The sequence below is a fragment of the Hyperolius riggenbachi genome, chromosome 2 (genome assembly GCF_040937935.1).
Source record: "Hyperolius riggenbachi isolate aHypRig1 chromosome 2, aHypRig1.pri, whole genome shotgun sequence".
Taxonomy (NCBI): domain Eukaryota; kingdom Metazoa; phylum Chordata; class Amphibia; order Anura; family Hyperoliidae; genus Hyperolius; species Hyperolius riggenbachi.
In genome coordinates, this window is record NC_090647.1 from 438,892,328 (window position 1) to 438,909,806 (window position 17,479).

Below are 17,479 nucleotides of genomic sequence, written 5' to 3' on the forward strand. Positions count from 1 at the left end.
CGGAAAGTACGTGTTTCTCCGTCCCTGGTTTTTAAAGGATGGAAAAAGGGGCGGAGAAATACGTACGCGCGGGGGTAAAGTGGTTAAGGTTCATCTAAATTACATTTAAAGAAATGTTTGCAGGGAGACATTACATGATTTCACTTGGGCTGTTCTGACTTGGGTCATTCATTCTTGATAACAGAAATAGTGGCTTCAATCTTGGATGCACAGAAGAAGTTGGTACAATGGCAACTATCTCAGGCTATATCAAGACTTTAGTGGCTATTTCTAGTCTCAAGAACTGTATGCTTGTTAGCAAAAACTTGTCTAAAACACTTAAGCTGCCAATCTAGCATATGTAAAGGCATCAACAATTAATATAGCAGACCCAAACTCTTGCACAGCACCCAATGAAAAGTCTTCATTCCACAAGTTGGTAGTTGCACTTTCCTGTGTTCTGTCTTTGTTTAGGCAGATTAATATGTCCAATTATCTTATCAATAGCTGTGACTGCAGGATAGCGCTGCCAAGGCAGCTCTCCATAAAGTAAACACACTGAGGCTTAAAGGAGAACTGTAGTGAGAGGTATATGGTGGCTGCCATATGCATTTCCTTTTAACCACTTCCCGACCGCCGTATGTACAATTGGCGGCCGGGAAGTGCACCCCGCAAGGACCGCCGTATTGACAATTGGCGGCGGTCCTTGTAGGGGCATGGGCGGAGCGATCGCGTCATCAGTGACGCGATCCTCCGCCTCCGCCTGGCGCCGCTCACCCGCCGCAACATCCCGCCGGCCATACGGAAGCGCCGGCGGGATGTTAACCCCGCGATCGCCGCATACAAAGGGTATAATACACTTTGTAATGTTTACAAAGTGTATTATACAGGCTGCCTCCTGCCCTGGTGGTCCCAGTGTCCGAGGGACCACCAGGGCAGGCTGCAGCCACCCTAGTCTGCACCAAGCACACTGATTTTTTCCCCCCCCCCTGCCCCAGATCGCCCACAGCACCCATCAGACCCCCCCCTGCCCACCCCCCAGACCCCTGTTTGCACCCAATCACCCCCCTAATCACCCATCAATCACTCCCTGTCACTATCTGTCAACGCTATTTTTTTTTTTATCCCCCACCCTGCTCCCTGCCCCCTCCTGATCACCCCCCACCCCTCAGATTCTCCCCAGACCCCCCCCCCAGACCACCCCCCCTGTTTACTGTATGCATCTATCCCCCTGATCACCTGTCAATCACCTGTCAATCACCCATCAATCACCCGTCAATCACCCCCTGTCACTGCCACCCATCAGCCAGCCCCTAACCTGCCCCTTGCGGGCAATCTGATCACCCCCCCCACACCAATAGATCGCCCGCAGATCCGACATCAGATCACCTCCCAAATCCATTGTTTACATCTATTCTCTCCTCTAAACACCCACTAATTACCCATCAATCACCCATCAATCACCCCCTATCACCACCTGTCACTTTTACCTATCAGATCAGACCCTAATCTGCCCCTTGCGGGCACCCAATCACCCGCCCACACGCTCAGATTGCCCTCTGACCCCCCCCTTATCAATTCACCAGTGCATTAATTACATCTGTTCTTCCCTGTAATAACCCACTGATCACCTGTCAATCACCTGCCAATCACCTATCACCCATCAATCACCCCGTCACTGCCACCCAACAATCAGCCCCTAACCTGCCCCTTGCGGGCAATCTGATCACCCACCCACACCAATAGATCGCCCGCAGATCCGACATCAGATCACCACCCAAGCGCAGCGTTTACATCTATTCTCTCCTCTAAACACCCACTAATTACCCATCAATCACCCCCTATCACCACCTATCACCACCTGTCACTGTTACCCATCAGATCAGACCCTAATCTGCCCCTTGCGGGCACCCAATCGCCCGCCTACACGCTCAGATTGCCCTCAGACCCCCCCTTATCAATTCGCCAGTGCAATATTTACATCTGTTCTCCCCTGTAATAACCCACTGATTACCTGTCAATCACCCATCAATCACCCCCTGTCACTGCCACCCATCAATCACCCCCTGTCACTTCCACCCATCAATCACCCGCTGTCACTGCCACCCATCAATCAGCCCCTAACCTGCCCCTTGCGGGCAAACTGATCACCCACCCACACCAATAGATCGCCCGCAGATCCGACATCAGATCACCACCCAAGCGCAGTGTTTCCATCTATTCTCTACCCTAAACACCCACTAATTACCCATCAATCACCCCCTGTCACTGCTACCTATCAGATTAGACCCCTATCTGCCCCTAGGGCACTCAATCACCCGCCCACACCCTCAGAATGCCCTCAGACCCCAGCCCTAATCACCTCGCCAGTGCATTGCTTGCATCTATTCCCCCCTCTAATCACACCTTGAGACACCCATCAATCACCTCCTGTCACCCCCTAGCACACCTACCCATCAGATCAGGCCCCAATTTGCCCCGTGTGGGCTCCTGATCACTCGGCCAATCCCTCAGATCCCCCTCAGACCCCCTTCCGATCACCTCCCCAGTGCTTTGATTGCATCTATTTTCCCCTCTAACCACCCCCTGAGACACCCATCAATCACCTCCTGTCACCCCCCTAGCACTCCTATCCATCAGATCAGGCCCAATACAACCTGTCATCTAAAAGGCCACCCTGCTTATGACCGGTTCCACAAAATTCGCCCCCTCATAGACCACCTGTCATCAAAATTTGCAGATGCTTATACCCCTGAACAGTCATTTTGAGACATTTGGTTTCCAGACTACTCACGGTTTTGGGCCTGTAAAATGCCAGGGCGGTATAGGAACCCCACAAGTGACCCCATTTTAGAAAAAAAGACACCCCAAGGTATTCTGTTAGGTGTATGACGAGTTCATAGAAGATTTTATTTTTTGTCAAAAGTTAGCGGAAATTAATTTTTATTGGTTTTTTTTCACAAAGTGTCATTTTTCACTAACTTGTGACAAAAAATAAAATCTTCTATGAACTCGCCATACACCTAACGGAATACCTTGGGGTGTCTTCTTTCTAAAATGGGGTCACTTGTGGGGTTCCTATACTGCCCTGGCATTTTAGGGGCCCTAAACCGCGAGGAGTAGTCTAGAAAACAAATGCTTCAAAATGACCTGTGAATAGGACGTTGGGCCCCTTAGCGCACCTAGGCTGCAAAAAATTGTCACACATGTGGTACCGCTGTACTCAGGAAAAGTAGTATAATGTGTTTTGGGGTGTATTTTTACACATACCCTTGCTGGATGGGAGAAATTTCTATGTAAATGGACAATTGTGTGTAAAAAAAATCAAACAATTGTCATTTACAGACATATTTCTCCCACTTAGCATGGGTATGTGTAAAAATACACCCCAAAACGCATTATACTACTTCTCCTGAGTACGGCGGTACCACATGTGTGACACTTTTTTACACCCTAAGTACGCTAAGGGGCCCAAAGTCCAATGAGTACCTTTAGGATTTCACAGGTCATTTTGCGACATTTGGTTTCAAGACTACTCCTCACGGTTTAGGGCCCCTAAAATGCCAGGGCAGTATAGGAACCCCACAAATGACCCCATTCTAGAAAGAAGACACCCAAAGGTATTCCGTACAGAGTATGGTGAGTTCATAGAAGATTTTATTTTTTGTCAAAAGTTAGCGGAAAATGACACTTTGTGAAAAAACACAATTAAAATCAATTTCCGCTAACTTTTGACAAAAAAATAAAATCTTCTATGAACTCACTATACTCCTAACGGAATACCTTGGGGTGTCTTCTTTCTAAAATGGGGTCATTTGTGGGGTTCCTATACTGCCCTGGCATTTTAGGGGCCCTAAACCGTGAGGAATAGTCTTGAAACGAAATTTCTCAAAATGACCTGTGAAATTCTAAAGGTACTCATTGGACTTTGGGCCCTTTAGCGCAGTTAGGGTGCAAAAAAGTGCCACACATGTGGTATCGCCGTACTCAGGAGAAGTAGTATAATGTGTTTTGTGGTGTATTTTTACACATACCCATGCTGAGTGGGAGAAAGATCTCTGTGAATGGACAATTGTGTGTAAAAAAAATTAACAAATTGTCATTTACAGAGATATTTCTCCCACCCAGCATGGGTATGTGTAAAAATACACCCCAAAACACATTATACTACTTCTCCTGAGTACGGCAATACCACATGTGTGGCACTTTTTTGCACCTTAACTGCGCTAAGGGGTCCAAAGTCCAATGAGCACCTTCAGGCTTTACAGGGGTGCTTACAATTTAGCACCCCCCAAAATGTCAGGACAGTAAACACACCCCACAAATGACCCCATTTTGGAAAGTAGACACTTCAAGGTATTCAGAGAGGAGCATGGTGAGTCCGTGGCAGATTTCATTTTTTTTTGTCGCAAGTTAGAAGAAATGGAAACTTTTTTTTTTTTTTTTTTTCACAGAAGTGTCATTTTCCGCTTACTTGTGATAAAAAATAATATCTTCTATGAACTCACTATGCCTCTCAGTGAATACTTTGGGATGTCTTCTTTCCAAAATGGGGTCATTTGGGGGGTATTTATACTATCCTGGAATTCTAGCCCCTCATGAAACATGACAGAGGGTCAGAAAAGTCAGAGATGCTTGAAAATGGGAAAATTCACTTTTTGCACCATAGTTTGTAAACGCTATAACTTTTACCCAAACCAATAAATATACACTGAATGGGGTTTTTTTTATCAAAAACATGTTTGTCCACATTTTTCGCGCTGCATGTATACAGAAATTTTACTTTATTTGAAAACTGTCAGCACAGAAAGTTAAAAAAATCATTTTTTTGCCAAAATTCATGTCTTTTTTGCTGAATATAATAAAAAGTAAAAATCGCAGGAGCAATCAAATAGCACTAAAAGAAAGCTTTATTAGTGACAAGAAAAGGAGCCAAAATTCATTTAGGTGGTAGGTTGTATGAGCGAGCAATAAACCGTGAAAGCTGCAGTGGTCTGAATGGAAAAAAAGTGGCCGGTCCTTAAGGGGTAGAAAGCCCTAGGTCCTCAAGTGGTTAAGCAATACCAGTTGCCTGGCTGTCATGCTGATCCTCTGCATCTATTACTTTTAGCCCTAGACCCTGAACAAGCATGAAGCAGATCAGGTTTTTCTGACATTTTTGTCAGATCTGACAAGATTAGCTGCATGCTTGTTTCTGGTGTGATTCACACTACTGCAGGCAAATAGCTCAAGCAGGGCTGCCAGGCAACTGGTATTGCTTAAAAGGAAATCAATATGGCAGCCTCCATATACCTCTCACTACAGTTCTCCTTTAACCCTTTCAGTGCCTTCTGCAAAAGTGAAGCTAAGTAAAACTCCAGATTTTTTTCCCCAACAATGGTTATGTTGCACCAATCTTTTAGAGCAGAGAGGAAGTTCTGAGTTTAATTCCACTATCCAGCATTCCAGACCTCTAAATGATACAGATGAGTGGATGCACTGGGTTTGTACTTACCCTGCCTGACGCTGCCCGCTTATGTGCCTCCCCGTTATCCAGCCTTCCCTCTCCGATGAGCAGAGCATGCTTCCCCAGCTGTAGCAGTGCTTGTGCACACCAGTGTCGCCCTTAAGGTCATACAACGATCACTCAGGGTAACACAATGAATGTGTGTGTGCACAAGATGAGTGTGGACGAGCCTTTGGATTTAGTGACTTTTTCAACTGATGCACATTTGATTCCCTGCTATTGTTGTTACTAATTGAAGAGCTGTTTTTTTTCTTTATATTAAAGCTGTTTCAGAAATAAGTGCATACAAAACTGCATGGTACAATAAATAACAAATGTAGAATGACTTTGACATGGCATGATCCCCATAGCTACATCTTACAAGAATGCCTCTTATTCATCTCCTAATGAAAGGATTCCAGCTTAAACAAGAACAAACAGGTCAGTGAGCTGAAATGCTTTGGAATCTGAACTAACAGCTGTGCACTCCTATCCCTTGTAATGGTATCTGGCTGTCTGTATAATGGACGGAATCTTTCCCAGCTGATACAGATGGAATTATCAGAAACCATTCAGGACTCGCATTGTGGCCTGACCTCTCCTCTTGTTGGGGAAGTCTCACTTCTTACTGCATCATACAGCTTGTGCTGGGTAAAAACTCCTGCAAGTAGGTGGCCACAGCTTTGGTCAGGTAAGTCATTGTACCATAGGCTCCGCTTGGAGCACTATCATAGAAGAAATTGCAGATACCAGTGGCAGGATCCTGCTCGAGGTAAAAATTCCCAGCTCCAAGTGCTTTCTGTGAAATAAAGCAAAAGAAGGTCAACATTTAACTAGAAGGAAGAAACCAACAACAGGAATTGGTCATAGAGCAGCAAAGCTAAGCAAAGGCATAGCCAAGATCTTCCGGGCAATGATGAATGGTACAAACTAGTTATCCACAATAACTCCATTTTATTGATAAAACCTCTTGTATGCAGAAAACTGAAGGCAGTGTATATGGAAAATGAAGTCTTAAATTGTACTTATGATGTAAAAAAGCCAGTTAGCTGTATTGTTGGTGTTTGAATTCAGCATAGTAAATTCAGAACACTTGAATACTCCTGATTAGCTCTCTTCAGCACCGAACAAGCAGGCAGAGTCAGCAGGTGTTCACGGACTTGCATGTCAAAGCCTGTTTCACGTGACTCCAATACTTCCTCCTTCCGGTTGGGAAGGGGAAAGCATCGGAGACATGTGAGACACAACCCGACACTCAAGTCAGTGAACGCCTGACCCTGTCTGCTTGTTCGGTGCTGAAAAGCTGTAATTGGGAATATTCAGGTGTTTAAAATTCGCTATGCCACATTCAAACACTAACACTAATTAGCTGCATATGCCCCATAGAATGCACTTTCTTCCCTATTCTTTCACTGAGAAAAATAAACAACCTTCTAGATGGTGTGCTCAGCTACAGGTAGTAGGTTTGAAAATCACACACCACTTTCATACACAGATGAACCAATTCACTATAATGAGAAGCAAGGGTGGCCTTATGACCTAAAAGGGATAAGGGAAAGTAAGAAGAGAAGATCTTTTACTGAGTACTAAGTGGTCAGGTTGTCGAAAAACTATTGTTCAAAGTAGATGTACTCACATAGTTTGGGTTGCAAGTAAGGCATTGCAGTAATTGTAAAATAGGCTGCAGAGGGATTACTGTATATACAGTAGAAGACAGGTGAAGTACTTCAGGGCCTATTTCCACTAGACCCAAATCCGACCCGAATTTGCAGCGTTTCCTCACATCTGAGTTGCACAGGGAAATGCTGCCTAGTTTGTCAATAGCTTGGGTCCCAATCGCATGCCGGTGTGATTCTAGATGGCATGCTGCAGTTACTGCAGCATGCACTCGAATCCCTATAGCCGTGCATGGCAGCTCCTCCCTCCCTTCCAACACAATAGAAAGTCTAGCGCCATTTTCCTTCCTTCAGTAGGACTTGTGCCACCCCTCTCCTCACCACAACAGAAGGGTTCTATTGCTCCTCTTCTCCTCTCCACTTCAGCAGAAAATACAAGGATCTACGGCTGAAGAAGAGTGCTTATACACTGATTTATTCATAAAATCTTTGGTCTCCAGTTTGTGTTTGCTTAATGGCCACTAAGCATCTGTATATAACCTAAATTTCACTACAGGATTGAACTGTTCCATACCTGGTCCTGAAGGAACAGATCACTAGCCATATGCACAATACGATCCACATAGATGATGCCTCCAATGCTGTCCACTTCCATGTCTGACACCAGAGTAAGCACATGTATTGCCTCCACTAGCAGCTGTCTGTACTCAGGCTGAGGTACGTGGTTGAGGACAGACTCCACATGGACAGCAAACTTTATTTCACAAGCAGTCATCTTTAAGAAAAAAAAATACAATATTCTTGCAATAAAGATAATTTGTAATGGCACTGAAAACTCTCACACAGTAAAATGTGAAAAAAAGCTTAGGTAATACATCAGTCTTGTTTTAGTAACCGTGACAGGCTTTCATTTTTACCCATTCAGTGGGTCACCTGAATCAGGCTGACCAAAGATAATATTAACCTGAGTTTTTCTGTGATACAATTAATATTACATGCTTAAGGTGTAACCAAGGCAAACCTTGGGTGAAAAACACCAAGAAGAGTGCAGCCTCTGGATTCTGTAGAGTCTTCCCACAGAGTTCCCCGGACCTCTGTTGCCACTCCCCCCCCCAAAAAAAAATCCATCAGAGCCTGTCAGATTGAAGATCGAGGCTGCGCTCCTCTTCATGCTCAAGCAAGGCCATACTGTGCAAGAACAGGCGCAGCTGCAAAGTAACCCAGAGCCGGTCACGTAAGTGCAGCATGGCCACGCTTGTGCATGAAGAGGAGCACAGCCTGTATCTTCAAGAAAGCAGCAGCAGCAGGGGTGAGGAGGACACAGGAAAGACTCTACAGGATCCAGAGACTTCACTCGTTTTAGGTAAGTATGTGATTTTAACCCAAGGTTCAATTTAAGGGCTCAACTGTTGTCCACCATCAAGACTTAAACAAACTGGTTCAGTCCCAAATAACAGAAAGGCCCAAGAGAGATCTTGAAAAGGTTAACTAGGAGCTGTCTATTTAGGAATGAAGGTCTTCCTCCTCCATAAATGCTAATACCAACCCCCCCCCCCCCTCCCTTTTTAGAGCCTTTCCCTCTTTATTGTCTATCTACTCCCTTACACCCTACCTCCCATGATTGCAATGCAAGCCCACTAAATAATTATTTCTTAAAGGACACCTGAACTGATATGGGTATGGAGGCTGACATGTTTATTTTCTTTTAAACAGTTGCCTGGCTGTCCTGCTGATCCTCTGTCACTAATACTTTTAGCCATAGACCATGAACAATCATATGCAAATCAGCTGTTTCTGACTGAAGTCTGACAGGATTAGCTGCATGCTTGCTTCAGGTGTGTGAACTAGATACTACTGTAGCCAAAGAGATCAGCAGGGCACCAGTTAACTGGTATTGTTTAAAAGGAAAATAATAAGGCAGCCTTAATATCCCTCTCAAAACCCCATACACATGCTCAACAGCGGTCTTTTATGCTTTCAAAACTTTTGTTGTGAAACAAGTTGAAACACCTAAAAAAAGAAAAAAAAAAAAAAAAAAAAAAAAGTATTTTGCTATTGTTCAAAGAGCTGATAAGACTGATAAGAAGTCAATCCAACTGTTGAATTGACTTCTTATCAGTCTTATCAGCTCATTGAACAATAGCAAAATACTTTTTTATAGGTATTTCAACTTGTTTTTCTCAACAAAAGTTGTGGAAGCATAAAAGTCCGCTTTTGAGCATGTGTATGTGGCTTCAGTTTAGGTGTCCTTTAAGATACATTTAGGATTTAGGACTTCCTCCCCTTCTTTTTCGAGCACCCTTAAACGCTGTGCTATAAATGGACAAAGCTTCTAAGGCAGTGCTGTCCAACTCCAGCACTCAAGGGCCTCACTTATTTTTGGCAAAGCTCAAATTCATTGATAGGACTGAATCATGCTCACGCTATATATTTGCTTTATAGGCTTTTGAACCTTTGGATGTCAATATCTATGTATAAGTTGACAGTAATCTTGTTTCTGCAGTTTTGGAAGTTGTAAGTGAATCTATGGCAATTTTGAATGTTTGGTATTGTACTATGATATGTCATATTGGTTGCAGTGTTGCTTTTATTTAGTATTCCTACTTTATTAAGAAAAATACAATACAAATCTATTACATGCAATAAGCAATTGCACAATTTGGGTTAATGTCGATGGACCTATTCCTTCAGCATAAGAGCTTTCTAGTGTACATGGATATATAGCTTTTGTTTGAGTTCAATTCAAGTCTAGTTCTCCATTAACTAGTATAGCTGGGACACAGAAAAGGATAAAGATGAAATTGGGCCCCATGCAAGATAACCTTTGTTGTCCATGGTTTATAATCACTTAGCTTTTTTTGTGCGATTTGGAGGGAGGATAGCATACACCAGGTCCATATACTCTCTCCAGGTCCAAGGCAGCTTGCCTTGTGGATTATCTACTGGGACATAAACTACATGTAGACTAAAGGCTCATACACACATCAGACTATAGTCTTTGGAAAATGAAAGATCACAGACCAATCTTACCACCCTACATGCAGTATGAGAGCCATACCTACACAGTCTATTCAAAGGAGCTGAACTCCCCATCAGATAAAATCTTTGCAAGATGCTGCACACAAAGATGCTGTAGACATTCAAAAGATCATTATCTGCAAAAGATCTGTTCCTGCAATAGATCCGTTCCTGCAAAATGCATTCATAGTCTATGATATCTGCAGATCCTCACACACACCTTGTTTAACTGACATTCATCGGCAGATCAGACATTCATCTGCAGATCTGAAAATCCATCCTGGTGGATCTGATCTGCAGATGAATGTCTGTTAAACAAGGTGTGTATGATGATCTGCAGATCTCATAGACTATGAATGCATTTTGCAGTAACGGATCTTTTGCAGGAACAGATATATTGCAGATACTGATCTGCATCTTGCAAAGATTTCTGTCTGATGGGGAGTTGAGCTCCATAGAATAGGCTGTGTAGGTCTGGCTCTCATACTACATGGAAGGGGGTAAAATTGGTCTGTGATCTTTCATTTTCCAAAGACTATGGTCTGATGTGTGTATGAGCCTTAAGGCCGGGGGCCTACTAGAGCAATTTTGGCAGCTTTGCAAAAGTAGTACAATGGTGGTGAATCACAATCAAAGGACATGCAGCATTTTGGGTGCATTTGCGTTCAATGCAATGTATAGAAGTACTGCAAAATCGCTTGTTTGAGTGATTTTGCCGTGATTTGGGGTCCGAAGGTTTTGTTTTTTAAATAACGTTTGTTATACTTACCAAGTTTCCCGATGTCCGGCTTCCGCCCCTAGCCCCGCTCACTAGAAGATGAGGTTACAGTCCCTTCTCTGAATGGTCCCAAAGAAGCACCTATAACCTCTTCTGCTGGGGTTTGGGGCTACGGACGGAAGCCGGCCATTGGGGCACCTGGTGAGTATGTAAAACTGTATTTGCAGGGCCAAATCGTTAATTGGAAGCGCTACACGGCACTTTAAAGCACCACAAATTGCAATTGCTAAACTCCTGGGAATCGGTGCACACAGCACTTGCGCAATATAAAAGTTTTGCGATTCCTAGTGGGTCCCTGGCGTTAATGTGAACTGAACTCAATAGTCTGTGTACACAAGCCCTGTGGCTCCATGTTTTTTATAGTACAGTGCCACTTAAAATGCAGGCACTATATAAATCAAAAACAATAACATCACTGTGTCATATATTGTACAGTAGTAGTATAACGTAATTAGTTAAAATATAAGTTTAGCATACCTCTCGTGTGCTTGAGGATGGAAGAACATATCCATCGATTGACAATCCATGACACTAGAAAGATAATATTACACAGTTAGGACTAGAATGCCAAGATGTAGATCCAGTCATTGTATGCAACAAAATGAATAGATGCCCAATTCTGTGCTCAACGGAACCGATTAGGAATGGCCAAGTATTATAAACACAAATGGGCCTTCTGAATGTAAAATGCTTAACTGCATAAAGCCAAAAGACAATGGAGCGTGACATACTGTACCTCCTCAATTAAAACACTACAAGTCTTGTGTGAACAAGAACAGGTTTTATAAATAATTATACAGCTTTGTTTTGTTCACAGATTACTTCTAGTGATCTACTTGAGTAGACAAATCAGCTTCCATTGCCCATGTTTTATTCATTTATTTAATCTATATACAGAGAACACCTCTTCTTCCAATACAACTTTAAAGGGGAACTGAAGTAAGCGGTATACAGAGGCTGCCATATTTATTTCCTTTTAATCAATACCAGTTGCCTAGCAGCCCTGCTGGTCTATTTCTCTGCAGCTGTATCTGAATAACACCAGAAACAAGCATGCAGCTAGTCTTGTCAGATCTGACTTTAAAATCTGAAACGCCTGATCTGCTGCACGCTTGTTCAGGGGCTATGGCTAATAGTATTAGAGGCAGAGGATCAGCAGGGCTGCCAAGCAACTGGTATTGCTTAAAAGGAAAAAAAAAATAATGGCAGCCTCCATATACCTCTCTCTTCAGTTCCCCTTTAAACATTTGCTCACCAATTGAGAAAAGCTTTAAAGGACAACTGAAGTGAGTAGAATACGAAGGCTGACATGTTCATTTCATGTTAAACAATACCAGTTGCCTGGCAGCCAAGCTGATTTATTTGGATGCTGTAGTGTCTGAATAACACCAGAAACAAGCATGCAGCAGATCTGATCTGCTGCATGTTTGTTCAGAGATGTGGCTAAAAGTATTAGGGGCAGAGGATCATCGGGATAGCCAGGCAACTGGTATGCATATATATGAATTGGCCGCCAGGAGACTTGGGCGCAGGATACAGCCGGTATGGCTTATCCTGCTGCTGCACAAGTTTCCGGTGGCGTTAAATACTATTCCCCCTCTAGGTCCATGTGGATAGTGGGGAATAATGTAATTAGGCTTCCAGCTATTGCTAGAAGGCGAATTACAGTGTTTTAGAAGCAACTTCAACTCAGACTTCTGACGGCGCCGAAGTTACTGACTGTAACCAGCGCTCGACTGGCATTGCTTAAAAGGAAATAAATATGGCAGCCTCCATAGCTCTCTTGTAACAAAAGAAGAGAGACAATCAAGAGCCCCCAAAAGTGTATTACTGTTGTACAAATTGGCATAGGTCGTAGGACAATTCAAGTTCTACTCACAAGTCTGGGTTGCCGAGGTAGGGCAACCACTTCTATCGCAGACGAGGAGATTAGACCTGTCCTCGCTCAGGTAAAAAGTTGCTCTCCGTAGAAAGAAAAAACAGGGGTGTACACACCCATCCACCAAGTGGATCAAATTGTGCTATAGTATACAGAAGCGCTAATAGAATAAAAAGTAGTATCAAATTAAAATCAATAAAATGTGGGTGGTAAGGGTGGACTTACCTACCCAGCAAAAAAACACAAGCACCGATTCAAGTATAGTACAAGTTAACATTAAATTTAATTAGTACTCTAGGTAAAAATCAGTTTGCAATGCATTTCATGGGTCCCAAGCCCGCTTCCTCAGGCAAAAACAACATACAGGTAAGAGCAACAGTGGCCTTGTGTGAACGAGTGTAGCGCCTCTGCCCCGAGAAACGTGTTGCAAACTGATTTTTACCTGGAGTCTGACACAGTTTCGTCGGGCATGCCGCTTGCTAGCCTCAGGAGCCCCCCAGGATTAATCTAATAGATTGAATGGCTGCAAAAAAGGTTTAGCTTGCACTAGGTTAGCTAGTATAGGTGGCCAGCACCCCCCCACCCCCGGTCCTGACGCTTATACATTTCCCAGCCTGGTTCCAGCGATCGGCGCAGCCTCCCTGCACAGCTCCGGTCTTCTCTATGTGGAGGATCGTGACTGCGCATGAGTTCATGATGTCGGCGACGTCATGTACGATCCTCCCCATAGAGAAGACCGGAGCTGTTCGGGGAGGCTGCACCAATCGCTGAAACCAGGCTGGGTAATGTATAAGCATCGGGATCGGGGGGATTGGGGGGTGCTGGTCACCTATACTAGCTAGCCTAGTGCTAGCTAAACCTTTTGCAGCCATTCAATCTATTAGATTAATGCTGGGGAGGCTGCAAAACCTCCTGAGCGGTGTAACGCTCAGCAGGTTAATCTAAACAATTTGATACATAAGGAGCAGTTAGAGCAGGAAATCAATATTCTAGTCTACTTATTGACCCACCTTCTGAAGGAGACTCCACACTTTTTGGTAAAAACCAACAGGTACTCTGTTAATGGCACCATCCAGCCTTCTCCTTCTCAGCCACTGGCCTTGGTGGTCATCCCATATAAGCTGGGGTCCGCTAGAAGCAGTTGGGGACAGAGTTCCAGTGGGAGATGAAGGAGTGCTGCATTTCTACAATACAACATTATTACAGTAATTACTACGTGAACATACATGTGATCCAGGATGTGGTTTATTAGGATTACCCAGGATTAGTAGATCCATTGCAAGAAATACTAGTAAAGCTTATATCTGTAAAAGAAAAGCAATGCATTGATTTAAGAGCAGCAGAAATGCAGCAGAAGCAATGACAGAACAGACAACTTGCGCCTTTCTGGAAACTGGAAGACAAAAATCCCAGCACATAGCAAGCGCTACTCCAAGCACGTATCTCTGCTTTATGCCCATATCCCTTATACAGACTACATTTATATACATCATACAGACGACATTTATATACCTCATAAAGACGACATTTATATACCTCATACACACATTTATATACCTCATACAAACTACGTTTATATAACTATTACAGACTAGGTTTATATACCTCATACTAACTACATTTACTAGCATAAACCTCAAAACCTCATACAGACAACGTTTATATACCTCATACACACATTTATATACCTCATACAGCCTACATTTATATACCTCAGACTACACACATACCATTGTCATTGCTGTAAAAGTGCACAATACTGCTGCTGCGGCAATGAAATTAAATAATGTATAATCATATTCATAATTACAGTTATGTTTGTATGATCTAAAGCTGTGCTAGCAAGAACAACGTATGTATGTATGTATGTATGTATGTATGTATGTATGTATGTATGTATGTATGTATGTATGTATGTATGTATGTATGTATGTATGTATGTATGTATGTATGTATATATATATATATATATATATATATATATATATATATATATATATATATATATATCTCCATAATCAAAGTTCAGTAGTGTAAGTAGAAAACTCTATATAGTTGCTTTGGATCATTGATCTTGTCTTAAAGCATACTTGACCCAGGGCAAAGATACCTAAGGTAAGCACAGAGGTTCATGCTAGCTCTACATACCTCTGTACATTGTCTGTCCCTCTTCATGTTCTCCTCGGTTCCTGTAATCACTCCTTGACAAATGTGACTTTTGACTGAAGTCAAATTTTCAGACAGGAAGAGGTGGTCTTCCCGCCATGCTCCCTCTTATCACTTTCTCATTCCCTCCCCTTAACCTGCCTCTTACTGTCTGAAAATCTGACTTCAGTCAAAAGTCAAATTTTTCAAGGAGTGATTATGGGGCCCAAGGGCAACGAGAAGAGGAAAAGACAATGCACAGTGGTATGTGAAATCAGCATGAATATACATCTGTGCTTACCACCAGAGGGTGCATTACTGCATATTCAGCTATAAAATTATGCTGAATACGTTGATGACCACTGAACAACACCTCTGTCTCAACACTGTTAATTGGGAAGTACAGGTAGACAAGGCTACAAGCTTTCCAGGTTGCCTTTACATTATGTAGAAAACCACACCAATGCCTTTGCCTTATGTAGTGAGTTCCCCTGACTGCAAGACACTCACACTAAAGAACAATTCCAACAGTAGAATAAACCAAGACTCAAACACAGAAATAAACAGAAGGTGTAAATTAGAATGGTGCATATAAATAACTCACTACAGGTTTTCAAAAAAAAGTGCAAAACTATTGCCACTAAATAGAAAAACTGGAAAAAGTAACATACTAAAGATCCAAAGGAACTAAACAAAGGCTTTTCAAAGACAGGACATAACTGGGATGCTGGGAAGCACAATAATACACAAATGACGGAGATTTCAAACTTAAATTTAAAACTACAGAGGGCAAAAAGAAAACAGACAGATGTCAAAACGCCTTTTATTTAATCATGTTCACTTTTGTAAAGCCCCCTTCAATTTTGGTGTACTGATCAATTAAAATATGTTCAGTGACCACAATATGGAAGCACGTACAATTTCCACTGACCAGCTTTAAACACTATTCAGAAATGATTCTGTAAGGCAGTCATGAATACATGTCTAGTAAACCTCTCTTCTGCTAAGCATGTGAGCCTATGTTATGTGCCATGTCCCATGGCCACAGATCTGCTAATGTGAATAAAGAGACAGAGAATGTGAGTCCCAAGTACTGCTTCACAGGGACATGAAAGAGCAGGAAAACCTCAAAGCTGCATCTGGCTCTTTGATGTGTGTGTGCTGGTAAAGCAAAATCTGCATATTTAGGTTTTTTTTAATCTTATTTAACAGTATTAATCGGATTCATTATAATTCTGCGATTGGTTTGGTAAACTGATTGAGGAACAGAGTTGTTAGAGGCCAGTAATATGCTAAATTAAACCATTGTATTCTTAAAGCAAACCTTGAAGTGAATACAGACTAATGAGATAAACAACGGTATCTATAGCCCTACTTCCACATGGGACTTTCCTGGAATCCCATAGTTTTATTTTGCTTGTTACAATGTTTATTCAGCTCTTTTCAAGACTAACTTTGAGCAACTGAACTTTCATCTGTCCCCTTTAACCACACAGGAATATAAGAGCTATGATTTGTTACCAGTGAGAGTTAGTTATTAACTGCAGCCTGACTGCCCACAAACACTTGTGTGTAGAGCCCTGGATTATTACCTCTCACAGTGAGAAAAAACAAGAAAACACAGGCTAGCTCTATGTAGCACTGGGACTACACAGACATGTTTATCTCATCATGTCACAAGTCACTTCAGGCACCCTTTAACATGCAGTATAAAGCATGTATAACATGTGTTATCCCAGGCAGAGACAAGGCAGGAGAAACAGTGATAGCTTTACCCTTAACCTTGATGAATGGGTGCTGCTTACAGAGTGACCATACATGAACTACAGAGGACACAGAAAACACAGGGTGTAAACAGTGATAATATGGCTACACAAACTATGAGGGCACATGGAAAGAAGACAAAGAAGAAAAAAAGTCAGAAAGATAACAAGCAACAAATATTATATTCCTAGAAACTGAGGCCCAAATTCAGCTTTTAGTATAGGACACTGCAGAAATATTGAAATCACTTTACAGTAAACTTGCTATGTACTGACATTGGAACGCTGGATGTCCCGGGGTCAGGAAGACTGATATTTCTCTATGGAGACACAGATCACAGTAACAACCTGGCAGAGGCTCAAACTACGAACAATCGATAACAATGATTCCAAGTTGATGCAAATGTTATGCACACTTGAGTAGCTTGAAAATAGATCCTTCTAATCAATCGTAATACAGTTTTTATAAACATTTTCGATGTGTACCAACACTAAAATAATAAATATTGGGTGCATAAACTAAAATAACTGCAAACATACTGTAGGTTTGTTATATAGTTATGTTATTCAGTGATGTCCTTACTAATGGATAACAAGGTGACTGTCTTGTTTAGAAGCATGCACTTTGTACATGGGTGGGAGGGAGCAGGTGCCTATTGCTATATTGGCTGCTGTTAGCAGATGCTACCTCAGGAGAGACGATGTTGACTCTTGGGAGAACTTGAAGATCCACAGAGAATTCAAGCTAAGAATGTTTCCTGTGCAAAACATTTCAGTGAGGTGAACACTGGAATTATGACATGGACAGCAAACAAA

At 42.4% G+C, this 17,479-nt stretch overlaps 1 protein-coding gene across 3 annotated transcripts in view; it reads right to left on the bottom strand.

The window, feature by feature from the left end:
* Window positions 1–4,844: 4,844 nt before the first annotated feature.
* Window positions 4,845–17,479, bottom strand: part of PHKA2 (phosphorylase kinase regulatory subunit alpha 2) — a 175,585-nt gene continuing 162,950 nt past the window's right edge. For 2 of the 3 annotated variants that reach the window (XM_068269978.1, XM_068269977.1), the window contains 4 exons: window positions 13,766–13,939; window positions 11,354–11,407; window positions 7,655–7,855; window positions 4,846–6,263 (listed from right to left, as the gene is read on the bottom strand). In XM_068269978.1, the coding sequence (XP_068126079.1) occupies window positions 6,090–6,263; window positions 7,655–7,855; window positions 11,354–11,407; window positions 13,766–13,939 (603 nt within the window). In that variant the 3' untranslated portion in view covers window positions 4,846–6,089. Of the gene's footprint in view, window positions 6,264–7,654; window positions 7,856–11,353; window positions 11,408–13,765; window positions 13,940–16,675; window positions 16,724–17,479 lie in introns of all 3 variants that reach the window. The other variant, XM_068269976.1, reaches the window with a different exon arrangement.